This window comes from Lonchura striata, chromosome Z (assembly GCF_046129695.1).
Source record: "Lonchura striata isolate bLonStr1 chromosome Z, bLonStr1.mat, whole genome shotgun sequence".
In the NCBI taxonomy this organism is placed as follows: domain Eukaryota; kingdom Metazoa; phylum Chordata; class Aves; order Passeriformes; family Estrildidae; genus Lonchura; species Lonchura striata.
In genome coordinates this window covers 1,305,478-1,330,902 of record NC_134642.1, presented here as the reverse complement: position 1 = coordinate 1,330,902, position 25,425 = coordinate 1,305,478, and the positions used below count along the sequence as shown (strand labels likewise).

Sequence of the window (25,425 nt, the reverse complement as noted above, 5' to 3'; positions counted from 1 at the left end):
AGGATTAAACCAAGGGGAGTAGTGGGAATGCTTCCTATGTTCAATGAGTAAGCTGCTGTAATTATAAATATGTGACTAAATAATTGTTTGGGTAATAGGCACTGTAGGAGATGTAGAACAGTCTTTAAACACTGAATAAATGAAGCTCTTTCTTTCCAGCCTCTCTTCCTCAAAATAATAGGTATTATTTTCTGCCACTTCCTGAGTCCACCCTGCTGTTACCCTGGTGATGCAGTTATTCCCTGAGTACTTCCAGGTGACAATGCCATCACCACACAAAATGCCAGAGTCCCTGGGGAAATGCAGTGCCAAATGGCAAAAGAAAAAGGGGAATGGGAGAAACAACCTGGTTTTGTGCTTTTATTACCCCCACAGTCCTTGAGGAAGCCTGGGGCTGCTTTCCCTCTGCACGCCCAGCACTGCCCCCGCAGCTGGTGCCACTTGTGCCAAGCAGAGGATGCTTAACCCATCCCCTCCCCAAAAACTGGGCTTTACAGCCTTTACAGCAACAGAATCCATGCCTGGGACAATAAATGATTACATAATAGACGTGGTGTGGCCCTCGGTGGTGGATGTGTCCCTGGAGAGCCCCCACTGTGCTCGGTTGTGTGGCTGAGGCAACCTGCGCCTCTAGCCCTGCACACAAGGAACGTGGCATCCCAGGACTCTTTGGAAACACCAGCTGCTGCAGGCTCATGGTCACAGCAACAGGGCAAGGAAAGATTTAATTAAAACATAGATGGAGAGGCACAGAGAGCTAGGTGGAAAAAGGCAATGAGGCAGGAGTTCGTGAGGAAAAGAAATCGGAGCGGAAACTTCTCCCCTTACGAGACACCAGATGTGATTGTGAACCCTCCCAGTGAGTGCTAGCTGGGGGCAGAGCTGCTGTACAACTCCAGCTCCAAGGGGGATCTCACAAAGTTGCTAATTAAGGGAATCTACTAGCACAATTTGTTAATTAGCAAAGCAGATTAGTCGCCAGCCCTACATGTGTGCATGCCAGGAGGCCCTACCTGCTCAGACTGACTGCACTGAGGGCAATATCCTGATGGGGAAGGCAAAACAGTGCCTGTTGGGTCTCTATTCATTTTAGTGCACTGTAATCTGGTGGAAAAAATAAGCATATTCACCACTCCAGCCCATCACTGTGTCTCCCTGGAAAACACATCCAGCTTGGGGACAGCTCTTGTAAGTAGATTTTCAAGGGGCAAATGCTGTATTTTGTTTTTTCTGATGCTCCTCATTCTGCTGGTCCCTCCTACATCCTCTGCAGCACCAAGGTTTGTATTAAAATATTTAAAGTTCATTAATATGTCCAGCACACAGCTGGTTGGCTGGGTGTTCTCACTTCATGTGGCAAACAAGAGGGGGAACAAGGTGTCCCCACCAAGTCCAGGAGTGCCACATGAATCCACCCTTCTGACTGACTTCAGTATTAGTGCTACTAATAACACCAAACAACACCAGTGCAGCAAATTAATGCTACTAATAATACCCTATTAATACCAGTGCAGCAAATAATACCATTTCAATAAATACAGAAAGGCTTTCACTGCTGTGCCCTCTCACCTCGGTGTTAACAGAGAATTGAGGATGCAAAGTCGAGCATTGGAAAGTTGGAAAGAAAGCTGGAAGAAAAACCCTACAGTTCCTGCACCCTCTGTTTGGATCCCATCCCTAGAAATCCCACACAGAGGGACAGTCCTTCCACAGGAGCACAGGCACAGAAGCTCTGAGGATGTCAGGGATGTGCTGTGAAGCTGGATGCAGGCTTCCTGCCTTTCCAGCTCAATCCCTCTCCCAAAGGAAAGAACAACATCCACTTGGGGGAAAAAAAATCTATTAGAAAAATGCATTTAAAAAAATCAAAAAACACGTGGGTTAGGAGAACCAAACCACTCTAATGTTCAGCAGAGTCAGGCTATCATCACCCATATTCCTCACACTGTACATTACTCAGCATTTTGACAGCAAAACCCATTTTGGAAAGGTCATTTTAGGACACCAGACTCCCACAAGCATTTCAGCCAAGAACATGGACACCTTCCCGTGCAAATCTGCCTCTTTAGTAGGACCTGCAGGTCCTTGTGGAAAAGCCCTGCTGGTGTCACCAGGGCTGAGAGCATCTGCTGGCTCACGCACTGGATAGGGGGCTGAAGGAGATTTTTCTTCCACACTAACAGATTTTCAAGCCCAGCTTAATCTTTCATGAGCCTTATCCTCAAGTCTCTTTTCATTCAGATTTCTGACAGTCTGATCCTCTAAGTCAGGCATCCAATTTTCTGTATAGACCCACCATCACCCACAGGGCTCCATCTCAAAGCTTTATTTATCATACTCCAGCCTGCAGAAATTTCTGTGGGGGAAAACAGCTTTTCTATCTCATAAAAAAGTGATGGGAAACAGCTTCTCTGTCTCATACAGACTTTGAACCAGACTGTGCCATATTTCAGATCTTCCTGAGTGAGCCCAGAAACTTTCAAACCAGAGAGAACAACCTCATCACCTCATCACTGGAATCCCAAACCAAACAGAACCGTGTGGTTATCATCCTTGATAACCTTGCCATGTGACAGCAGTTATGGATGGAGATCAGCAACCAGTGGGGCTGCACTGCTGCTCCAGCACTTTCTGACATCCTTTCTGCTGCTGTGGTAGTCCAGATGTCAAAACTATCATCCCAAACACCAGTAGCTGTAGAAACCTTGTGGGAGGGTTTATACACAAGACCCAGTTCCAGCAATTGTGTAGGTGTTATAGCCCTAAAAACAGGCTGCTTTTTTGTTCTGATCTATAACTGCTTTGGCAGGATTTCGTCCTGGTTCTCCTAGAGCTGACAGACCTTTGGAGGACACAGGATTTGGGACTGAGCAAGCACAGCGACTGCCCTGGGTTAGGGACTGGCTGCTGGAGCTGCTGCAACTTGTGCATGCCACCTTCCCCTCCAAAAGAGGAGCAATCCAGCACCTGCATGTAGTAAGGGAGGACAGGAGACCACTGCTGTCCCACTGAGAACCACAGGATCCCAGAAGGGTTTTGGGTTGCAAGGGACCTTTTAGGGTCATCCAGTCCCCACATGCAGGGACATCTTCCACTGTCCCAGGTTGCTCCAAGTACCATCCAACCCGGCCTTGCATGGACCTGTCTAGGCCACCTGGGACTTCTCTCTTGCCCTTTCTATCCAGAGACACACCCAAAAAAAAAAAAAAAAAAAGCTGAAAAAATTGAGAGTAAAACCCAAATCCACAATACCTCTTTCCTTTTCCACCCCACAGCTGACAGAATCGCTTCCCTTCTCCTCCATCTTCTGCTTCTTTGCAGCACTTCAGCTAAAATGAACTCAGGCAACTCTCACATCCCTCTTCTACCACCACTCAGGATGACAAACCAGGCAGTAACAGGTACCCAGAACAATTTTAAAGCGGGTCATTGCCCCTGACGGCACAGGCTGAAAGCCTGGCAAGAGCTTTTTGCACCTGACATCCCCACCACAGGTTCCCAAGCTCCTCTGAAAGCTGTCACTGCACCAGGGCCCTGCAGCAGCGGCTTCACAGATGAAGGAAAGGAGTGTCCTCAAACCCCACAGCAAGATGAGACAGTCTTTGGTCTCCACAGCAGCACCTTTACCCCAGCTCATCTTTAAGGTTGTTTTAAACAGCACAGGAGACAGAAACTCCAGATGGGAAGGGCATGGGAGGTAAATCCCAGAACGCAGTGCTCACACAGACCCGTGTGCACCATTTTGTGCTGAAGGCTGCACACGCTGAAGGAGCATCAAAACTGCAAACTACACAGTACTTTTCTGTGCTCCTTTCCATCATTCCCATCACCTGCCACCAGCCAAAGCAGCGTGTGCTTTGCAAGAAGGGGAAGACAAATTATAAAGAAGCAGCCCGGAGAGCTGAGGAGGTGCCTACCCGTAGATGTCGAGCACGCCGATGAAGGAGTGCTGCTTCACAGTGGTGTGCAGGGCCTTGTTGACGTGCTGCACGATCCAGTTGAAGAGCTGGGCGTAGATGTGCTTGGCCAGGGCGTTCCTGGCGTTCACCACCTGGTGCAGGGTCATGCTCTTCACGTAGGTCTCGGCCGTGGTGACGAGCTTGCGGTGGCAGAGCCAGTGCTGCATCTGGCTGTGCTCCACACCCAGCAGGCTGCAGAAGTTTTTCAGGTGCTCGTCCTCACTCTGGGAGTGGGGGGACCAAAAGCAAAGTCAGCAGGCTGGTGACACCCCAAACTGGCATTTTAACACCCAAGTTCACAGATCTGTGCAAGGAGTGGCGGCTTTTTGTAACTACTGGGGAAAGCTGTGTCTCCCTGTGAGGAGTGGGGGAGCAGTGACACCCATCCAGCTGTGGGAGTCCTCATGGACGGGGTGGGACAGCTCACACAGAGCTCTGGATGGTGGTACCAAGGCTTGGCCCTGCTCTGGTTATCCTTGAGCTCTCAACTTTCACAAAGAGAACAGAAAAAAGAATTCTCCACCTCACTCCTCCCTGAGCTGCAACTACACCCTGCCCCAGAGCAACCCTGGTTATGCCTCAGACTACAGCTTAGGGTATGCCAGGACACCATGCCTTCTACAAAATAACTGTATCCTGAATAACAAAGCTATAAATCGTGCGTTACCAGAAGGGCTTAGGCTTTGCACAATTAATAAAATGAAATGCGAACTTCATTTTCTTTAGTACAATGTATTTCACCCCTTCCCTTCTGAGATTAAGATAAAGCAGTTCTGCATCTCTATTATGGTCAGATAGAGCATTGCCTTTTGGAAAACAAGAAAACAATTTCCCCTTCCCCTGTGTAATAATTCATATCTATAGGAAGTAAATTGTTTCCAGATAGGTGAGTGTACTTAGAAATGCTGAATGTGGCTGGGGATGCAGAAAAAAGTGCACTTTACAAGAGTTCTAGGATGTTCTATTGCTACAATACTTTTTTGATCAGAGTCAAGGTAATACCAAAATTGATTTAATACCTTGCAATTATATTTGGAGGTAATTAAACAACATGAACTTCATTAAAGAACTCAACATCACTGAAGCAGGCAGCTTTCACATATCCATGTTGCCAAATCTCAAGTAAATTAACCCCAGCATCTCACTTATTGAACACCACATTGTCTCTAGGGTAACACAGAAGTGTGTGCAGAACCCTTTTAATACTTTAATTAGGAATGAACGACCCAGCCTGGGAGGCAATGATAATTTATAGGACAGTATTTTCCATGTAATTGCTTTACCTTTCCCCACCTCTGAACAAACACAGAAACAGAAAAACCGCCTCTAAGGCATCCTTAGTGTTACTTATTTTTGCTAATTAACCATGCAGTGCTCCTTTGGCCACGTTACAAGCAGAAGCTCCGTGGCTTTGCCTGGAGGAAAGTGGTTGTAAAGCATCACACCTTGTGCTGGTCTCACCATTAGTGCCACAAGTCCCCAAGACCCTGCACTGGGCATTCTAAGGAAGCAGGAAGAATTAAGGTGGGCTGGGATGTCAGGGATGTAAGCAATTTTTGAACAGCCTCGCTTGCAGGCTGGCTAGAGAGGAGGAATAATGCATTATTTCCCTGGGCAAACAAAAAAATAAGAACTTATCATGTGTTTTCATAAAAAGGCCAAGCACATGAGCACAGCCTGACTGCAGAGCACACCAAGCTCCCTACGTGCCCGCTCCTGAGGGTGACCTACCGACACATGGCAGACCTCCCCGTCTCGTTCCCCTTGGATTTTCAAGTTCCCCAGGTGCAGAATGGCAGCAATTATCCTAAAAATGGTCATCTGATGAGACTCCTTCACTCCTGTGGGAACAATTGATAGCTGATTGTCACAACGGAAAATGAAACACAATTTTGAGTTTATTTGAAGGTGCTTGCAGCATTTGATTTCCTTCCGAGGCAATTGGTTTTCAGAATCATGAGGCTGCTTCAAATAAATACACCATAAACTCTCAATTTTAACACTGATGGGTTTAATACACACAAACCCGAGGATGCTGCTGCAGAGTGAACAAACAGGATCAGAGTTACAGGGGCTCTGCAGCTTGCACAGAACAAGGAGTTGCTTGTGTGTCTGCTGACAACCAAAGCACACAAATTACAAATTACACTTATTGCCAACGTCCCACAAAAAGAAGGGAAAATTAAAGCCCTGCACAACGCCTCTGCACTGGTGGCACAGCTGGATGCAGCAAGTCACCAGGGAGGTGATGGGGAGCTCAGTCTAACCATCCCCAGCATCTCCACAAGAGACACTTGTGGGTCTTTTCTGGGGGTGTAAGATGTTATTGCTTTATGTATTTTATTTATATATTGCTTTATCTATTTTTCTTTACAGGCATTCCTAGGATTTGCAGGCATTCCCAGCAGGAACTTTTCTCAGCAGCAGCCTACACATGGCCTTGTTGCCATATCTTGCATTTTTTTAACATCCCAGCTGGGTTTCTGTCTCCCTTTTGTGCTCAGGGCTGGTGTCCTAATTATCCACCCAAGGTCTGAAACATCACCTGCTGGTTTCTGAATTATCCAGAGCTTCCCTTTCTCTCTCTCAGGACTTTTTTGTTATCAGCACAGTGAGAACTGTTTCAAGGTTACTAAAAGGAGCAATGCTCTGCTCTTACTTGGATCTCTAAACTGGAGTTAAGCCTGGCTAAGACTGGGGATTTGCAGACAAATTTGACTTCTTGTTACACCCAAAAAGGCAGGACTGGAAACTCTAGTAGCAGTTTCAGCAGGCCATGAACAGAAGCAGAGCTGGGAAACACTGAAGGAAAATGAGGAAAAGCAGAGACAGAGGAGCATGTGAAGAACAGAAAATCATAATCAGACTGGCCCCAGAGGAAGATGCTCTCACACGGCTTCCCAGGGACCAAGGAGACAGGGGAGCTGCTTGGGGAGCCAGAAAAGGGGACAAAAGAGACACTACACATGCCAGGGGGATGGTGAGAGAGCTCTCTGGGGATTACAGTCCTGGGGGCAAGTTTGGAGCTACCAGGAATCATATTGTTTGAGTAGTTAACAGAACTCACACAAGCTGAGCAAGAGGTGGGTAAAGACAAGACCCCAAAGAGAAAGAGATGAGACCCATCTAAAACACAAAGAGGACAAATTTTAGGAAAACAATTGCAGTTCTACAGCTTGCAGTGAGTCCCCACACTCCCTGCAGGCACAGCTGGTCGGGATTTCACAGGCAACTGTAAATTCCATGAGCTCTTCTCCCAGCCTGTGAAAAGGAACTGAGAGGTAGCAAGACTCATCAGGATTTATAAGCTTGGTTTCAGATAAATACAAATACACTAGGCAAGTTTTCCCCTCCAGCTTGTTTTTCCTTTCAAAGAGCACAGGAGCTGGACACAGCCACAGCTTCTGCAGCTGCCGTGTGGATGTGGACTCTGCACAGCAGGGATGCACTCAGCTCATTTCCAGGAATCAGATACTCGGTACAACGCTGTGATCCAACAAGTGACATCACCCTCAACCACAACACAGACTGAACTGCACAGTAATAGCTCTTTGCCTGCTCGTAAACAGGGTAAAAAATAGCAAGTCAATACTGCAGCCCTGCTTTGACTTCAGAATGTTTTCTGCTAAATTCTGCATCCCTCTCCATCTCACTGCTGCTTCACAGACAGCTGCTAGAAATGCTTCTGCAGCTCCTACTAAAGAGCAAAGTAAAGCCAACTAGGTCAACAGGAACGTTATAATTCAGGCAACACACTGAAAACAATTGTGAAACTTTTGCTGGGCAGGCTCCAAGCAGAGCAACTCCTTACCAAGCAGGGTGAAGGCATGTCTGGTTTTCTCAAAGACATCAGCATCGTCCACACCATCGATGGACGTGTCACCTCCCTGAGAAGTGTAGAAAAAGTCTTCGGCACATGCTAGGAGAGAAGAAAGAGACCAGCAATCAGTCCTCCCCACTGTCCCCATTGAGCCAGGAACAATAATAAGTGACACAGACTCCAGGTCAGAAGGCAAAGAGCCTAGATGCCCCAGGTTTATCAGAACCCCTTCTTTTATACCCTGGTCCGATACGGGTGGACCCGATTGGTTATTTAATCAACACAATTCACATGACTGGCTAATTAAGAAGACACCCTTTGGTGAACATGTTATGACAAAAACAACTTCTTCAAAACACCACCGGCAGACAGTTTACAGTTCTTTCTCTCCACCTCCCTAAAACTTCCCAGACCAATTCATGGGAAATCTTATCTTTCTCTCTCTCTGACCAGACTGTCATATCCACACCTGTCCTAGGGCGATGTTATGATGCCTGTATCTCCAGTTGTCTGTCCTGTTTATGCTGGATATTATGTCCTGTGTCTTCAAGACTGGCTCTGAAAAGCCAAGATTTGCGTTGTTATCAGCCTGCTCATCCCCCACAGTCTGCTGGACACAGACAGCAGTACATAGTGCAGCTTCTGCTTTTTGCTTTTTGCTTTTTGCTTTTGCCTTTGCTCTTGCTCCTGCTTGTACTTGCTTTTGCTTTTTTTTTTTTTTTCTTTTCTTTTTTCCTTTTTCCTTTTTTCTTTTTTTTTTCTTTTTATTTTTCTTTTTTTTTTCTTATTAGTTAGTTTAGCTAAGCAGTCCAAATTTTCCCTAGACTGCTTTTCTTTCCCTTTTCTTGGAACCATTTGAGGCTGCTCCAAACTGGGACCTGGGAAAACATTGAGAGTTTTGGACTTTGTGGCCTGCAGCAGCCATTCCCAGTGCCGGAGGGACCGATAACAGAGCAACCACTCCCAGTAGAGACCTTCTGAATTTGTCATCTCTTCAGAGCGGTGAAAGATTTGTCATCTGGTGTTGTTCTTGTTGTTGTGCTGGGGAGTGCTTTGTCTGTTAAATAAACAGGTTTTTTCCCACTTCTCTCCTGAATCAGGTGGGGAGAGGGGCCATGGGGGTTTGCTTTCTGGAGGCTTCTTCTGGAGGATTTCTCTCAAATTTGCCCTAAACCAGTACAACACCCCAATGCAGCACTCCCCAGAACAGGCACTGGGATGCTCCCTGTGCCCCACCCCTGAAGGACACCCATGTCTTTTGAACCACAGTTTGCTCAGGGGCGGATGGAGCAGAACCTTGGTAAGTGGCTGCTTCTTGCAGTGATGAAACCCTTTTTCCATTCACAGCAAGTTCAGTCAGGGCAGTGCTGTGGTGTATTTGGGATTCTAGTAACAGCTCCATCACTTGGGGGAAAACCATTTCAAACACTGACGTGACTCCTTTCAGTAACTCCTCATCCTGTTTTACACATCCATAACCAATTCAGGTGTTTTAACACCTTTCCTACACAAAGCCTTAATCCTTGGGAGCAAAGGGAATGGAGAACGGCTCACGGTGCCTGCATTTCACCACTTGAACATCTGTGCTTTAGCAAAGTTACTCCAGGAGGACGCCAATAAATCCTGTGGAGGCTGAGAGGCATTTCCAATGCAAATACCACAAGAAGAGATTGCAGGATTTGTGTCCACTTAAAGAAAGATCCACAGGTAATCCCCCTCCTTCAAACAAGGACTCCTGTGAGGCCCACAGCAGTAAGATGTGTGCCCACGGCTGCTGGCTGAGCCCGACAGAGCCGGAGATTTTCCCTGTGAGGGCTGGGGGAGCCTCCCCACCCCACCCAAAATCAGTTCTCAGCACCAGCCTCAGCCTGTTTAGAATTGAGTAGAAGTCATTTGCCAAAACCCACTCATTAGCACACACAAACATATTTCCCAAGCGTGGTGAATATAGAGAAAAAAGCCTACTGTGTTCCACACCAGCCTAGTGGTAAGCTTTAAAATCACTGCAATCTGCACTCTTCTTGACTCAAATTGCCACCAGAAGCTCCCCCTCCCTTCCCAGGCCTCCCACAGGCTTCTGCATTAGCTGTACTTTCAGGCTGTAAAGAAAAAACATTTAATTATTTTTGGCATACAAAGCCCTGCGACCCAGCGATTTTGGTAATTCCACTCATTGCTGGAGCATCAGGAACGAGGGGCAGAAAATGCTGATTGAGGTCAGGCAGATTGTGTCCTTCCTGGTCCCCCAGCACAACAGGAGCTAACCCAGCCCACGGTGGAGCACATCACACTCACAGCTTGGTGCTGTGCACACTGCCCTGCAAGATGCAGCCAGGGCTGGTGGTGTCAGCTTATTTTAAACATTCACACTGGGATCTGTTTCTGCCTCAAGTCATCCCTGGTGTAACTGACTCCAATCTCTGTATTTCATGCTCTCCGTAATTATTTTATCCACACAAACCCTTTGATTCACTGCAAACAAATAAAACACATTTCTGCCTTGCACCACTGCCCAGGCATCATTAAGCTAGACACCACACTTCAAAGGGCACTTGCACTGCAGATTACCATTTAAAGTCAAATATTTACTTTCTAGTTTAAAATTAAGCCTTTAGGATCACTCAGACTGAAGCCAACGCTGGTTTGCTCTGCTGGGCTCATGTATGTTTAGAGACTCTTTTTGTTTTCCAGCATCTTGCAACATAAAAGGAAGTAATAATAATTCTCTGTATGTGTAAGACCCAAAGGAGAAGCAGTAGCTCCTGGTTTTTAGATGGAAAAGTATACATCCTCCTCCATGAGTAATAAATAAAAAGTGGATTTTCACATCAAGACACCTCTTGTTTGGTATAAGCCTTGGGAAGACAAGATTGACAGGTGAGTACAGCTCACACAAGGAAATAAATCTGAGTTCTGACTAGTCATCTTCACGCAGGCCAGTAAATCCAAGGCAAAGCTGGAAATGAAAAACATCACTCAAAAGAAAGACAAACGAGTGAATTGTGCACCTCTGCACCCACTGCCCAGCACCAGAAATCCCACAGGCAAGGGCAGAGCCTGAGTCACACCAACAGGAGCAGCTCACGGACCCACACCCCTGTCCCCACCAAGCCCGTGAGCAGCCACACATCTGACAGCCCCCAAAACACTTTGGGGGTGCTTTTTCCAGCTTGTTGCAAGGTGAGAGGGCAGGAAACACCAAGGGCACACCCCTTCACCTTTGGAAAAAATGCTTCTTCTCCAACACCCAGAGGACACCTGCGCACGCTGTGACACAGCAAATGCAAAGTGCCACAGAGAGCAGCTGGAGACTGACAAGCACTGGCACCAAACTTTGATTAGAAATTACCCAAGAGGGCTTCCTTGCAGCTAATGGCCCTGGCACCCACTCCTCCTGCACTGCCAGCTGTTGCCATTACACATTCATGCCTGAGATGCTGGAGCTGAGAGCCACAGTCACAACTGCACAGTCGTGTCCTGGGCGATGCACCGGGACAGCAAAGGCCTCTCAGCCTGCACTCCTGCCAGTCACCACAGTCACAGATGATGCTTTTAGAGAGCTGTGATGAGTATGACTGGTATTTCCCCTGATCCACATGTTCCCAGATGTAGCTGAAATAGTTTGTGTCTGAATTTTAAGATGCCAGAAAACATCATCATTACCCAGGGTATGTTTTTAAAAATGAAGCACATAAGTATGGCATATACTCTTGAAAATGGTCCATGTGATGTGCTCTGTGTGGGCAATGTGCCTACAGTGACCAAAAAGGTCATTAAGAATTACCTAAAAACTGAAATCCCCTCTCTTCATCTGCCATTCCACTGTAGTGTGGATTGTAATTTCTGCAAGACCTGTGGTGGGATCAGAACCTGCCTTGCTCCATATTCAAAATAGTGTGAAAGCCTTGTTTAAACCTTGCTTTTCTCTCTAAGCAACAGCAAATATTCAAGACAAAAAAATAATTAAAATTCATGGCTGCACCACCTGCTGCGAGTGCAAACCCCCTGAATCAGGTGTTCTACACAGGTTTTGCTGCAAATCCTGGGGGAAAAAACACAATTCATTCCAGGAGTTAGCCATTAAAAAGAAAGAAACATAAAAAATCCAAAGGACTCAATCACTCCTGCCAAGACACTGGCCACACTCACATTTAAAACACACACCTTATGCAAGGTTGGTACAATATTAACACGTTCTCCCTGCATCAGCTGGCATACACCACATCAATGTAGTTTCACTGCAGCTCTGCTGCCGATTTCCATGGAATCACAAAATGGTTTGGGTTGGAAGGGACCTCAAAGGGACATCTTCCACTTTCCCAGGTTGCTTCAAGCTCCATCCAGTCCAACCCCAAACACTCCCAGGGATCCAGGGGAGCCACAGATTCTCTGGGCACCCCGTGCCAGCGTGTCCCCACCCTCACCCAAGCTGCCACATCCCTGGTGATGGGGTGAACAAACCTGTGCTCCACCCAGCAGCAGAAGCCCTTCAGTCTCATCTCCTTCCCTCCTCCTGGGGCACGCAGGCCTCCCCAGGGACCTGCATTTCTGACCCCACCACTCTCTCCTGCTGCCCTCAGAGCCAGGCAGCAGCCAGCAGGGCACAGGGATGTGCCAGCACTTACTGAGTCCAAGGTCTTTGAATTCTGGGAGGCTTGAGGAGGCACAGAGCTGGTAGAAGATGTGGTAGTTGCGCTCGTCCTCTGCCTGCGGGGAAATGTCGAGTTACCAGAGGCACAGAGGGGTGACAGCAGAGCTCCCACCCTCACACTGCTGCCCCCTGAGCCCAGGGACACCCTGGTCCCATCCCCTGCCTCCCACCACCGAGACCCGTCAGTGACACCAACACAAGGACGTTTTCCTTGCCACCTGGGAGAAAGGAGGTGCCAAACCTGACCAACACACACTGCTCACCTGGAAAAGGGAGTAAATAATTCTGTATTACATTCCACACCTTATCCCTCTCTGGAGTAGCCAGGCTAAATGAAGCAGCAAGCACTTAGTTGCAAACCCACAGTAATATTAAAGAAGGTGGTTTACTCTTCGTGGCTTCTCAAAGTTGTCAGCTTTCTAAGATTTTTGTAGTTGGGGCACTCTTTTTTTGGGTAAGGACAAAATTTTTGCAGTAGCTTCTGACCTATATCCCAAGCAGAAACTAAGAAAGCCTCTCCAGAGCCTGAAACCCAAGGGATGTGCTGTGGCAGAGACATCAGCCTTCTCAGCCCCTCTCCTGCCCCTTCTTTGTCTTCAAAACTGAACACTGCTTCCTGCCATTTGTTCTCCCTGGCTCTCTATCTAACAAATCTCCCAGGTACACCTCAGCCCAGGACAAGGGTCACCAGGCTGGAATCACAAAGAACTCCAAGACTGAGTCCAAAAGACACATCTGGAAGCTGTGCCCACCAAGAAAGTGACAGGAGAAGGGAAAACAGCCTCAAGCTGTTCCAGGGGAGGTTTAGGTTGGCTATCAGGAACAATTCCTCCATGGAAAGGGCTGTCCAGCCCTGGCAAAGCTGCCCAGGGCACTGGTGCAGTCCCTACCCCTGGAGGGGTTTAAAAGCCATGTGGATGTGACTCTTGGGGATGTGATCACTAGGAAGATGGAAAGAGACTTTGTACAAGAGCATGGGGGCACAGGACAAGGAGCAATGGCTTCCCATGGACAGAGAGTAGGTTTAGGTTAGATATTGTGGAGGAATTGCTGGCTGGGAGGGTGGGCAGGCCCTGGCACAGGGTGCCCAGAGCAGCTGTGGCTGCCCCTGGATCCCTGGCAGTGTCCCAGGCCAGGCTGGATGGGACTTGGAGCAGCCTGGGACAGTGGAAGGTGTCCCTGCCCATGGCAGGGGTGGAATGAAGTGATCTTTAAGATCTTTTCCAACCCAAACCATTCCATGATGATGATTCTGTGATGGATGCAGCAGTGCTGGGGGGACAGTTGGATTCCAACCTAAATGATTCTGTAGTTCTTTTTATAAAGAGATTTTTTTTTTTCCTTATCCATAGAAAAGACCCGGACTATTGAATTCCTGGAATATAGCACCTAAAAGGAAAAAAAGAAAAAAGCTCCACAACTCCTCACCTGAAATACAACCCGAGATTTTTCCAGCAGATATGTCCTCATGTTGGCACCAATGATGTGGTATCTTTTATCAAAACCAATTTGAATGTATTTCCCAAAGCGGCTGCTGTTGTCATTTCTTGTTGTTTTAGCATTTCCAATCGCCTGCATAAAACAAACAAAATTAAACATTAAATTTTAATTGAATTTTTGATTTTTTTTTTTTAACACTTCGATTTGCAATCAGTGTTATATAAACAGCCACAGGAGGTTTTGAGAAAAACCACTTTCCCAGATGCAGAAGGCAGAGGAGCAATGTGACTTTGGGGAGGACTCTTCACTGAAAATGTGGTTTCTCCAGGGTTTTTGTGGAAGAAAAATGCATACAAACAGCAACAAGTATTCGTAGAGTAATTAAACCATCCACATCCCAGAAGTCTCAAGATTCCTGCTCCACCTTATTGGATGCCCCCACCTTTGTTCAGAGTCAACACCAGCAGCTTCCCTCGGTGGGTCGCCTTCCCTCACAAACCCATTTAACTCAGGGTTTTTCTGCAAACCAGGCAGTTTTCTTTTTTTTTTTTTTTTTTTTCTGCCTAGGCAATGTTCTCATCAATTTCCAATAAAGACAGGCAGGTTGCCTGGCCTCAGCACTTAGAAATTACAGCCAGAACTGAACAGAGGCAGGAAAATTAGAGCAATAAAATTCTGGGGTCATACAGAAGAATAGTGTGCACTATCAATTTTTGTCTTGGATGGTTTTAAGTGCCCCCCTTGTATTGCAGCCACATTTCACATAGGCAGGGGAGATGGGTGAGGAAAGGAGTAAACTAGCAGGTTTACCAGGAGTAAAGCTGCAGAAAACCAGCCAATTTTCCCCATCAGCCACACACCTGCTGGCTCTTCTTCCTGCTCACCTGCAGCACCACTGGCCTGGACACTGCAGCTCACCCCCAGCACAGGGCAGAGGGTGTCAGAGCACATGTGCTGCCTGTCAGCTGCGTCTCAGCCACCCCTCTCTGTCTGTCACACAATCTGGCACCAGGCACCACGATGGGAAGCCTCCCTAAAGGCTGAGCCAAGCCTGGGGTTAAGCACAGGACAGCACCACACTCCACTAAAGCAGCGCTGCTGGTTCCTGCCTTGAAAAGGAAGCCACACGAGTCTGAAGAGCTTCATGGACTCTGAAACAGCCCCAAGTCAACTGAAGGTTCTTCATGACTGCAAAATCTGTTTGGAAAATGGGGTTTAGGTACTCAGACATTTATTTTCAGCATCTGGCTTCAGTGAAAGGGAACAAAGCTGCTTTTTCCCTTTCTTTTGTATGTATGAGAAGAATTCTTTTCCTTCAGAGCAGGGATTTCCCAATAATGAGACTCATTATTCCCCTATCACTGGTCAGTTGGGTTGGAAAACCCCTCCCAGCCCATGGAGTCCAACTTGTGCTTGATGCCCACCTTGTCACCAGCCCAGAGCACCCAGTGCCATGTCCAAGCTTTCCTTGGACACTTCCAGGGATGGGCACTGCAACACCTCCCTGGGCAGCCCTTCCACTATCTGACCACCCTTTCCCTGAAGAAATTCCTGCTAATGTCCAGCCTAAACCTCCCATGGCACAGCTTAAGGCTGAGTCCTTTTGTCCCATTGCTGTTGTTGCCTAGGGGAAGAGGACAGTAATTGATAGCAACAGAAAACTAATAAAAATAAAAATGGATTTAAATATCTCAAACAGATTAAGCCCTTCCTTCTCTATTCCATGTTTGTAGAAGAAAAGAAGGAGATTAGAGGGCACCATGGAGTGACACAGGCAGAAGAAGATGATTAAACACTGACAGTGCCAGCTGCACTGCTTGGGCTCTCCACACTGGAGCCCCTTCGAAGCCCAGCTCCTGGACTTGTGCTGGGGATACTTAGGCTCAGCTTTAAGGCCATCAAATACAGGTGAAATTGGGGTGGTCTAAATGGAGGCTGTTGGTGCATCTCTGCATTTCGTTCCAGTTCCAGGACACTGCTACGCTGTAAATCAGACCTTTCTCTCAAGCCCCTGGGGGTTCTCACTGTCCTTGTGGCTTACAGAGAGGCAGAGTGACCAGGACAAAGGAAAGGGAGCAGCTTTTACCTCCATGATGGGGCTGGAGGCCAGGACTTTGGCTTCGATGTTGGTCTCGCTGGCAGAGCCCCCGACGGTGGCGAAGAAGCGCATGGCGTATTTGGCTGAGACCGTCTTGCCCGCCCCTGACTCCCCGCTCACGATGATGGACTGGTTCTTTTCATCCCTGGTGGGGAGCCAGAGCAGCAAAGTCAATATAAGATAAGCTTCTTGGGTTAATCCATTTTCTTGTCAGCTGCTTGCACCCTCTTCCCGTGTCGTTGGTCCCTCGCCCTGTGGCCACCTACATTACGGACACTGGATTTCTTCTGGAATAGGGAAGTAACAGTGAGTAATACACAACTGTGACACTTCCCAGAGAAAACATAAACAACTGGACATCTCCAGAACATCCCCACACACTGGACATCTCCAGAACATTCCCAGAGGCCTGCAGAGACAGCAGGAACTGAGCCCCTGCGTGAAGTACTGCTTCCTCCTTCATCCTGAGACTCTGGGAAGCCCATTTCTTACACAACACCCAAACTCTGCTGCTGGACATCTGTCTGGAGAACTATGAACAGGCACTGGCTGAGTATCAGCTCCTAATAATGTATATTTAATTTTCCCTCCCAGCTCCTTCACTCAAGCATTTGAGATTTTGCTCATTAACGCACAGCCAACTTGTGAAAATATCTTTTAAAACAAAGTTACTCAGAAAGATTCCTCTACACTCAAAATGCATTAAAAATACTGAAGTTGTAAAATAAAGCATCCTAAAATTTGAACATAGAAGAAGTCACTTGATTCTCTTTGCAATTATATGAGTATCAGTATTTTCACACAACTCCCAACATCTGGTTAAAATTTTGATAAAAACTCCCAACATCTGGTTAAAATTTTGATATCATGCTTTTGATACAAAGCATGTCTGACACCAGACTCTCACCAGCGACTCATCCCTAAATCCTGTGAGACTGTGAGGTCACTGATCTGAAGCGCAGAGGTACTTCACCAGGTCCCTCCAGGGCACAGGACTTTGCATGGAGAAGCTCAGCGCGACCATCTCATGCAGCTCTTGAGCCTTGCAGAGAGTACAGACTCTTCCAAATGCTTTTTCCACGTACAAAATTAATAATTCACACAAATGCTGTTGCACAAGTCACCATAAAACAGCCAGACCTTCCCAGCATGGTACCCACCAGATACACCCCAAAAATGAATCTGTTTAACATGCTTGAGCTGCAAGGCAAAGGAAGGGCCAAGGCCGTAAGAGGAGCTCATTTTCAGACCTACATCCCTCCAGGAAAAGGTTTGCTGGCTCCAGGGCCAAGCACCTCTGCTGCAGTGGGATTTGCTCCCCGGGGCATCATCAGCACACAGCAAACCCAGCAACTCTGCAATTTGGCTGCAGACTTTGGGAAGGGCAGAGTTTTCACTGCAGGATTTGCTATAAGTTCCCAAAATACCCGAGCTCTTGGGTAAGCTGTAAGGACATAATTGAGTGTGTTTTTAAGTAAGATCAACTTAAGCTTCCCAGACTCTGCCCTGGCTTCCATGAATCATGGCTGAAAGCAGGCACAGAAAATCCCATACACAAGCACAACAATAAATTTATACCTTGCAGTTCTCTTGACATCAGGAAACACCATCAAAACACATTTCAATTTAGGGTACTCAGTTCAAGTTTATACCAGATGAGGACAGAGGCTAAATGATTGCCATACCCCACTTTTGTACTTCCAGCAAAGACACACCATACCATTACTTCCCTCCACTGTCAGGCAGAAACATCTTAATTCCTTCTAGGCTTAGGGTTTGAGGAAAAAACATCAGCCAAGTCAATGTAACATTTTGGTGCAGCCATGACTTTGAGACGCTTTCAGCAGCAGCGGACTGACAAGATAATTTCCATCTCTCTCTACTTTTTAGACACCAATTCCCAAAGTGTATATCTTAATCCATCCCCTAGCCAGCTAATTCTCCTAGCTACCAACAAACAGGAAGGCCAGAGGAGCCTCTAAGCACCCCAGTAACATGTCAGAACTCAAAATGTCCCTCAGACATTTTTGGATGCTCTGGGTCCAGGTCAGAAGCATTTGAGACCCTGGCAGGCAGCTGGGAACAGCTGTGATTTTGGATTTGAACCATGGAATGATTTAACAACCTTGCAGGAAGAACAAGAAGTCACAAAAGTTTAGATGCTATAGTAGAAGTAGTCACAAAGTAGAGGGAAGAATTTTTGAGTGCTGTACAGGGGGGGTTCTGTTTTGTACATGTGGGTCAGAGATTTTAAGATGGAGGGATTTGGGCCTGCCCTGTCCTCCCTCTTTCTCCTTCCTTACCTCCATGTTCTTGGTGATGTTGGCACTCACAGATTGGTTTAGAGTAGAAAGGCACCATTTAATATAGGTAACAGGCATTAGGGGAAAACTATAAACATTTAACATGTAATGTATCATATAAAAGATAGAAAGGCACCATTTAATATAGGTAATAGGCATTGGGGAAAAATTATAAATATTTAACACATAATGTACCATATCAAAGACAGCAGCAGCCCTGGTGGGAGAGAAGAAGCAGTCGGGGTCAGAGAGGATGTCAGGGTGTGTGTGTGCCTCTGCCTGAGCTGTGAGCAAACCACAGCAGCCCCAGAAGAAAATCTTTTAGATAACTTGCAATAAGCTGCCTTGAGACCAAACAACAGAGACTGCTGAGCCTTTCTTTGGAAGCACGGGTTGGAGGAGAGACTTTTCCACCACACAGAGCCACCCCCAACCTAGAGGTGAGCTCCGGCAGCACCCAGGCAGCAGTGCAGAAACACGGGCTGTCCGTGGAGCACGCCCTCAGCCAGGAGCCAGCACCCAGAGCCCGTGTTCCCAGTGACTCACCCCGGGTGGGGACAGCCTGCTCTTGCTAACTCACGGCGTCGTGCCCTCAGCAGGTCTTGGCAAAGCCACCGAGGCTCTCCCACAGCCAGCTGGCAGGGGCTGCCCAGGCACAGGGCTGCCAACGTGCTGGTCTCACACCTTTGGACTCCCACAGGTGTGCAACAAACCTCTCCTGGCAGCACGAGCCACCAGGCATGGGCAGCCAGCAGAGGAAAAGCAGTGCCAGATCCACAGAGGGGAAGGGAAACTCAGCCCCAGCCCCAGAAGGGAGCTGGGGGAACCCACAGCAGCAGTTCCTGCTGATGGCTGTCCCGGTTTACGTCTGACTGAGCTCTGGTTGAAGCTTCCCCCCTGGTTTGATCACCTTTGGTCAGGCGGGTAATCAGTCTCTCCTTCCAGGGAACAAGTGAAAGGAGTAGAGGAAATGGCCTCAAGCTGTGCCAGGGAAGGCTTAGATTAGATATCTGGAAAAATTTCTTCATGGAGGGGACTGCCAAGCCCCAGCGCAGGTTGCTGGGAAGTGATGGAGTCCCCATGCCTGGAAGTGCTCAAACAAAGTGTGGGTGTGGCACTTGAGGACGTGAGCGTGTTCACTTGAGGTGAACATGCTGGTGGTGCTGGCTGACAGCTGAACCTGATCTTAGAGGCCTTTTCCAACCTTAATGCATCCATGGTTTCAGTGACTTGTGGACTGCTGAGCTCCATCAGTGAAATCCCACCCTGGCCATCAGCAGGACCCAACAGACAAAATTCCTGCCAGCTGCCAAGGAAGGGGCAGACAGAGGCTTTGGTATGGGCTGCAAGGGTGGATGAACAGGCTGTCCTTGGTTAGAGGTGAGGGAGAAGCAGAAGGGACAGGTGACAACTAAAGTACCTCCAAATGTAGAGCTGGCATGGCTTGCAAAGCGGCATGGCTCACACTTGCCTCAAAGTTACTTCAGAATTATTGTTTCCCACCCGGCTCTGCATGACAGGTATGGCCCAAGTGGCACATTTCAGATAACATTTCTCTGCCACTTTTCTCTTAAAGCTGTAAGACAAAAGCCCCACCAGTCTGGGAGTGACTCTTCGGCTAAATGAGGCCAAAATCTCAAAAGATGATTACCTGGCATCCAGACAGCACTGCTGCAAGGTAGTATTTGGTAAGCCCTTTTTTTTCTCTTTAAGATTCCCAATTATGAGTTCTTGCCATCAATTATAACCTCATTCATAATATCTCTATTACCAGCTCTTGGGATGGGCCAGGCTGGGGAAGGCAGAGACCAACCCACCTGAGAGCCCAGCTAAGGACCAACCCAAATCCACATTTCCCCTGGGCTTCAGATCCCATCACAAAAGTGGCTTTAAGTGGTATTCTGAGTGCTTTATGCCTCCCTCTGGCTTGCCTCCTTTTAAAAAGACACTGAGCCTAGTGACAGAACTATGGCCAGCACAACTTACTGCTGCTGCAGCCACTCTGCCAGGTCCCATTTTTACACAGTTTCTCAAGAATTTGCCCTAATGGTTGATGTGCTGCAGTATGAAATGGGCCAGGTGAGATCTCCATGGCACAAGAAACTTTTGGAGTATATCAATAAGATAAAATGAAAAGAAAGCTGCCCTTAGCAGGTCACTCCACCTCCTGCATTTGCAGTAATGTGTCTCTTCTGAGGTTTTTTGGTGGATAGTGCATGTTCAGACATTTATTTTCCAACTCCAGGAATAAAAGCTTTCCAGAATAAAGGCTGCAGAGCCTTTCCAGTGTACAAGTTAACCAACTGCTGGTGCCAGCAGGGGAAGATCGACGAACCCTGCAGAGCAGCTGGCAGCACAGGATGCTCAGGCAGCAGAAATGGTTAAAGCCAGGCAGGAGGTGTTTGTGTTTAGTGTGTTATAAAAGACACTGAAATGTTTGGCCACTGTGCAGGCACAGTGTGCTACATGGCTGCTTAAAATGCATTTCATTTTGGCAGTGCCAGCACAGGAGAAAACTATTATTGAAAAAACCTGGATAAAATTAAGTGTTTATGGGTGAATACTGCTGCTGCTGCAGCATGGCAGTGCTGCTCCATCTCATCCTGGGGCTGGGTGGGCTCCTGTGCACTTCAGGGCTGCCACCACAGCTTTTTATGCTGCCACAAAGTGCATCAGGGCTCCTCTCCATGTGTCTCACAACTCACATGATGCTCAGGCTGGAAAACCACACCACGATCTGGGCTACAGCCCCCAGCCATCAGAGAGGCAAATAAAACCACAAAGGAGCAGAAGTCTAACCAGAACAAGATCCAGAGTGGTTTCTTCAATGCAAGAGGTACTAGTAGCTCCAGAGGTGCTTTGGAGGTGGGCAACACATCTTTCTGCAGGTATTTGCCATCTTAAGAGCAATTCCCCTCAAGAGCACACACAATAAGAGAGGGGTGAGGTCTCCAGCCAGCAAAACTAAGCTGGGGGTCACTGGTTTTACAATACATGAAAAATAGCATGGACTAATAAAAATGCTAGGGTTGAGAAGGACCTTTAAAGGCCATCTAGTAAAGGCCATGAACACCTTCCACTACCCCAGGTTGCTCCACACCCCATCCAACTCAGCCTTGGACATTCCCAAAGATGAGGGAACCACAGCTGCTCTGGGCAACCTGTAGAAATTCCTTCTTTATATCTACTCTAGAAGTCTAATGGATACCATTTTTGAAAGGCAACATCTAAAGGTGCTGCCCAAGGCAAACAAAAGTCAGTTGGCTATGAGGAGAAAGGGCACTTCAGATTCCTTTGCTGATTAGCACTGGCAGCTAATTACCAGCCTTTACACCCAGGGAACATATTTCCCTGCCTGTTAAAGCAGTCAGTCCTGCAGGAACACAGAGACCACTGCTGCCCTCAGAGGAGCCCCCAACCAGCCTGGGAAAGGTGTGGAGAAGAATCCACACCCCAAGCTGCCCAGCTGGACACGGAGCAATATGCATCAGAGCAGAAGTGTGGCACTGCTCAGTGTTTCCATGTGCAGATCCCACCACTTTACCTAATCAATCCAGGGCAGAACACCCCTGGAAAAATCTTCACTTCAGAAAAGGGGATGGTCAAGCCACTGCAATTAAAAGGGGTTTGAATACAGGGATGGTTCTCACCACTGCTCTGCCAGAGACAGAGGAGACGGGGGACACCTCAGTCCAGATTTTACACCCTCAGCCTTCAGCAACACTGCTTGAAAACAGTATTTGAACACAAATATGCCCAAAATGTTATTTGGACATATATATATATATATATATATATATATATATATATATATATATCACCAGTTGGAATTTTTCCAAAGTCATCTTTCTTTAAAGCAACAATCTAAACCCATGAGAAGGGACCTGGAATATCTAGGATTTGTTTTCATAGTCATCCCTTCAGAAAACCACCACTGGCACAAGGAGCTTAACTGCACAACTTCACCCTGGTCTCTGCAGCAGGAGCAAAACCAGTTGCACTGAAAACACAGCTTTTCCAAGAGGGAAAAGGATCTGGAATAAATGAAGGCAGAGCCAGACCCTGTGAACAATTGTCAGGGGTCACTCCAGCTTTAATCCCAGATCTGACACTAATTCTCTTTGTCATGGAATGAGTCAATAAGTCTCTCCACCATGGAAATCATATTTAACCTACTTCTTTCAGGTTGCTTGGAGGATTAGTGTTCATAAAGCAATCTGAAGATTAAAAAGCCTTTAAGTACTGCAGTTTGAATTAAGCCTGACCACAATGACAACACCCACAAAAGCCCCAATGCATTTCTCCATTGTCAGTGCTGCCAAGGCTAAGAATGAGCACAGCTACAGCATTGTGTTGCTAGAAATATAAAAAACGCAATAACTTAATTACCACTGGATTGCATCCCTCGAGTATTAATGACAATGAGGAAAACTCAGACTCTGTTTTCAAATGAACAGAAGTTGCACTCTGGAGGTGAGAATCAGAGTGCTGCAGCATCGTAACACAGAGAAAAGCCTTCTCTGAAATGGTCTCTGAAGCCAGGAGTTGTTCCCATTTCTGTGGGATAACCAGAATTTGGAGCAGCATCACTGTTAAGCGTGGCAGCAGCTTCTTTTATTTGTTGGATCTAATCTGGGTTTTTAGAATCCCTAGAATTTTTACTCAAGGCAAACCGAAAACCACAACTTAGAGGCAGTTACACTTTTCCCTCAGAGAAACCCAAGAAGATATTTTTCTCCCAGATGAACAAGAATGTTTAAGGACTTGTTTTCTGTTTGCATTTTCAAATATCAGCTGCAAATGCACTTTTTGTGGTGCAGCTGCTGAAGCCAGGAGCACTACAAGGACAGATTTTCACAAGCTATACATTTGGGTCATTTTTTACTCTGTATTGTTCATAAACTGTATGGATTACACTATACAACCTTTTTTTGGTCCTTCTTTTTTTTTTCACAGAAAACTATATTTAACATAGATAATTTTATTTTTGTAGGGATAACTAACTTCTGATATATATCAGTGTATCATATGTATTCTGATACACATCAGTACCACATACCAGTGGTGGGGGAAAATAACACTGTTTTCACCAGCAATCTACACCCATATCAGAGCTTCAAAATACATTCTGGTCACAAAGAAAGAGTTGGATTACAAAGAGGTGGAATTGAGTTGAACCTAATTATCCTGATGGGTCCCTTCCAGCTCAGCAAGTTCTGTGCTTCTGAGATGAACTGGGGGTGATGCTTTCCCTGGAATTCACTCTGCGCAGCTTTAGAGCCCATCTGCTCCCCACTGGGTTTCAGCAAGGAGCCAGAGAGAAAATGCAGCTTTTTATGTCTCAGTTGCTGGGAAAAAGTAAAAGCAGCAGCGTGGCCCAGAATGGTCAAGGATGAGCACGCTCATGGAGACCAGGCAAGGTGCAGCGTGAACCTTCTCCAGAGGGGCAGGATTGCTCCTTCTGTTTAACACTCATCAACCCCTCGCTCCCAACACTGAGACCAAACCCCACGGAGCAAATCACGGCATCTCTGCAGAGGTCAGAGTGCTTTCATGAGGGGTTCCAGCGCTCCAGGTGTTTTCCCCACGAGAGCACTGGGATTCCCACACGCCCCAGCCTGTTAATGCCCCGTCTGCTTCACACAGCCAGCTGGAAATGCCCATCCAACAGCACAGAAAACTCTCACAGCTCCGAGTTTCTGCAAAATGCTGAGCTGTCTCCAGTCTGGATGACCTTCTTGCAGGACTGATGCTTTGCACACCCCGTCGGGGAGGAACACGAGCTCCTCGGCCTCACGGAAACGAGGTCAGCAATTCCTTTGTGTGCTGTTCCCAAGGAGAGCAAAACACGCACCCGGCCAGCTTCCTCAGCTCTCTGGCACCCTGATGCTCTTTTCTGTGCTGGGATCACGCCACAGAGCATCCCTGGCTGCAGCCCAGGCCACCTGCAAGCTGCTGGAGCGCTGCAGAGGGAGGAGGCTTGGGGCTGTGTCCTCCCAAAAAGCACCACACACAGGAAGGAGCCCTGGGATGCTGTGCCAGCAGATAGCTTTGGAGCACCAGGAGAACAAGTCAGCTGCTCTTCTGTGGATATTCTCAGTTCAGTCAGAGAGAAAAAGAGAAAGATTTCTGCCAGGCTAAGCCTGGGAAAAGTCCGAGAGGAATGTAAACAATCTATTATCTTGCTTTCCATTCATATTGTTTATAGAAATGTTCTGCCACACTGTCCTAAGTCCAGTGTACCCATCAGGTGAAATGTTTTTACTCTAAGACCAATGGAATTAATGTTCATTATGTTCTCTATAAAACAGAGAGGTGTTTTTGAATAAACATTCATTTGCCTTCTGAAATTGTACGAGTCATTTCGTCCATCCCTGGCTCAACAGCATCACTCTTCCTTCCACCCCATGCCAGACCCAGAAAGAAGGTCCTTCTGACTGACCACCGTCCTAAGCTACTGCTGCTTGGAAAACTCCCACACTGCCATCTGACTAATTAATCAATTGATGAGCACAAGGAAAACCCCTGGAAGGGATTTTCAAAAACCACGCTCTGGGTTCCCCATCCCGAGACCTCCAGAAGTTCACTGAGGATGTGGGTTGGCCAGCAGTGACTGGGAGGTGGGCAAGGCCAATCACAAGTCTTTGGGCTCTGAAGATGTAATTATGCTCATAAATGCTGTTTTGAATGTTTAATGATACTTGGTGTTACAGCTGTTTTCCCCCAGAGCTCCAGCAGTTCTCCTGCATCACAGCAGTAGTTACATGTTTGATGTAGGATATTATCCCTCCTTTCTGGTCAGTGATATTTCTCTCTCTCTCTCTCTCTCACACACACACACACACACACTCATTACTTTCAGTAAGGCACTGGCCTTTCTCTACATTAAGTTTTCCCATGCCCGTTCTGTCCCATTAATGAGTATTTATGATTTTTCTATAGGGTATGTTTCATTTATTATTAAATTTGCTAGTAAGTAGCACAGTCTTTATTCTAAATTTCCAAAAAGGAAAAAAAAAATTACATTTACAAAAAGTTAATTAGTTGGCTACCTCTCAGAGCATCTCTGCCACAGCAAGTAAGACCAGAGAGTCTCTCTCCAGTTCTTGGGAAACATTTCCTGGAGTGTCTCCCAGTTTTTTTTTTTTTTTTTT

General features: G+C 47.0%; 1 protein-coding gene across 3 annotated transcripts in view; it reads right to left on the bottom strand.

Annotated features, from left to right (window-relative positions):
- MYO5B (myosin VB) overlaps positions 1 to 25,425 on the bottom strand; it is a 142,731-nt gene that overhangs the window by 77,500 nt on the left and 39,806 nt on the right. For all 3 annotated transcript variants that reach the window (XM_031507267.2, XM_031507268.2, XM_031507269.2), the window contains exons 5-10: positions 15,957 to 16,113; positions 13,859 to 14,002; positions 12,405 to 12,486; positions 7,771 to 7,878; positions 5,691 to 5,800; positions 3,918 to 4,183 (exon numbers count right to left, since the gene is read on the bottom strand). In XM_031507267.2, the coding sequence (XP_031363127.2) occupies positions 3,918 to 4,183; positions 5,691 to 5,800; positions 7,771 to 7,878; positions 12,405 to 12,486; positions 13,859 to 14,002; positions 15,957 to 16,113 (867 nt within the window). The remainder of the gene's footprint in view (positions 1 to 3,917; positions 4,184 to 5,690; positions 5,801 to 7,770; positions 7,879 to 12,404; positions 12,487 to 13,858; positions 14,003 to 15,956; positions 16,114 to 25,425) is intronic.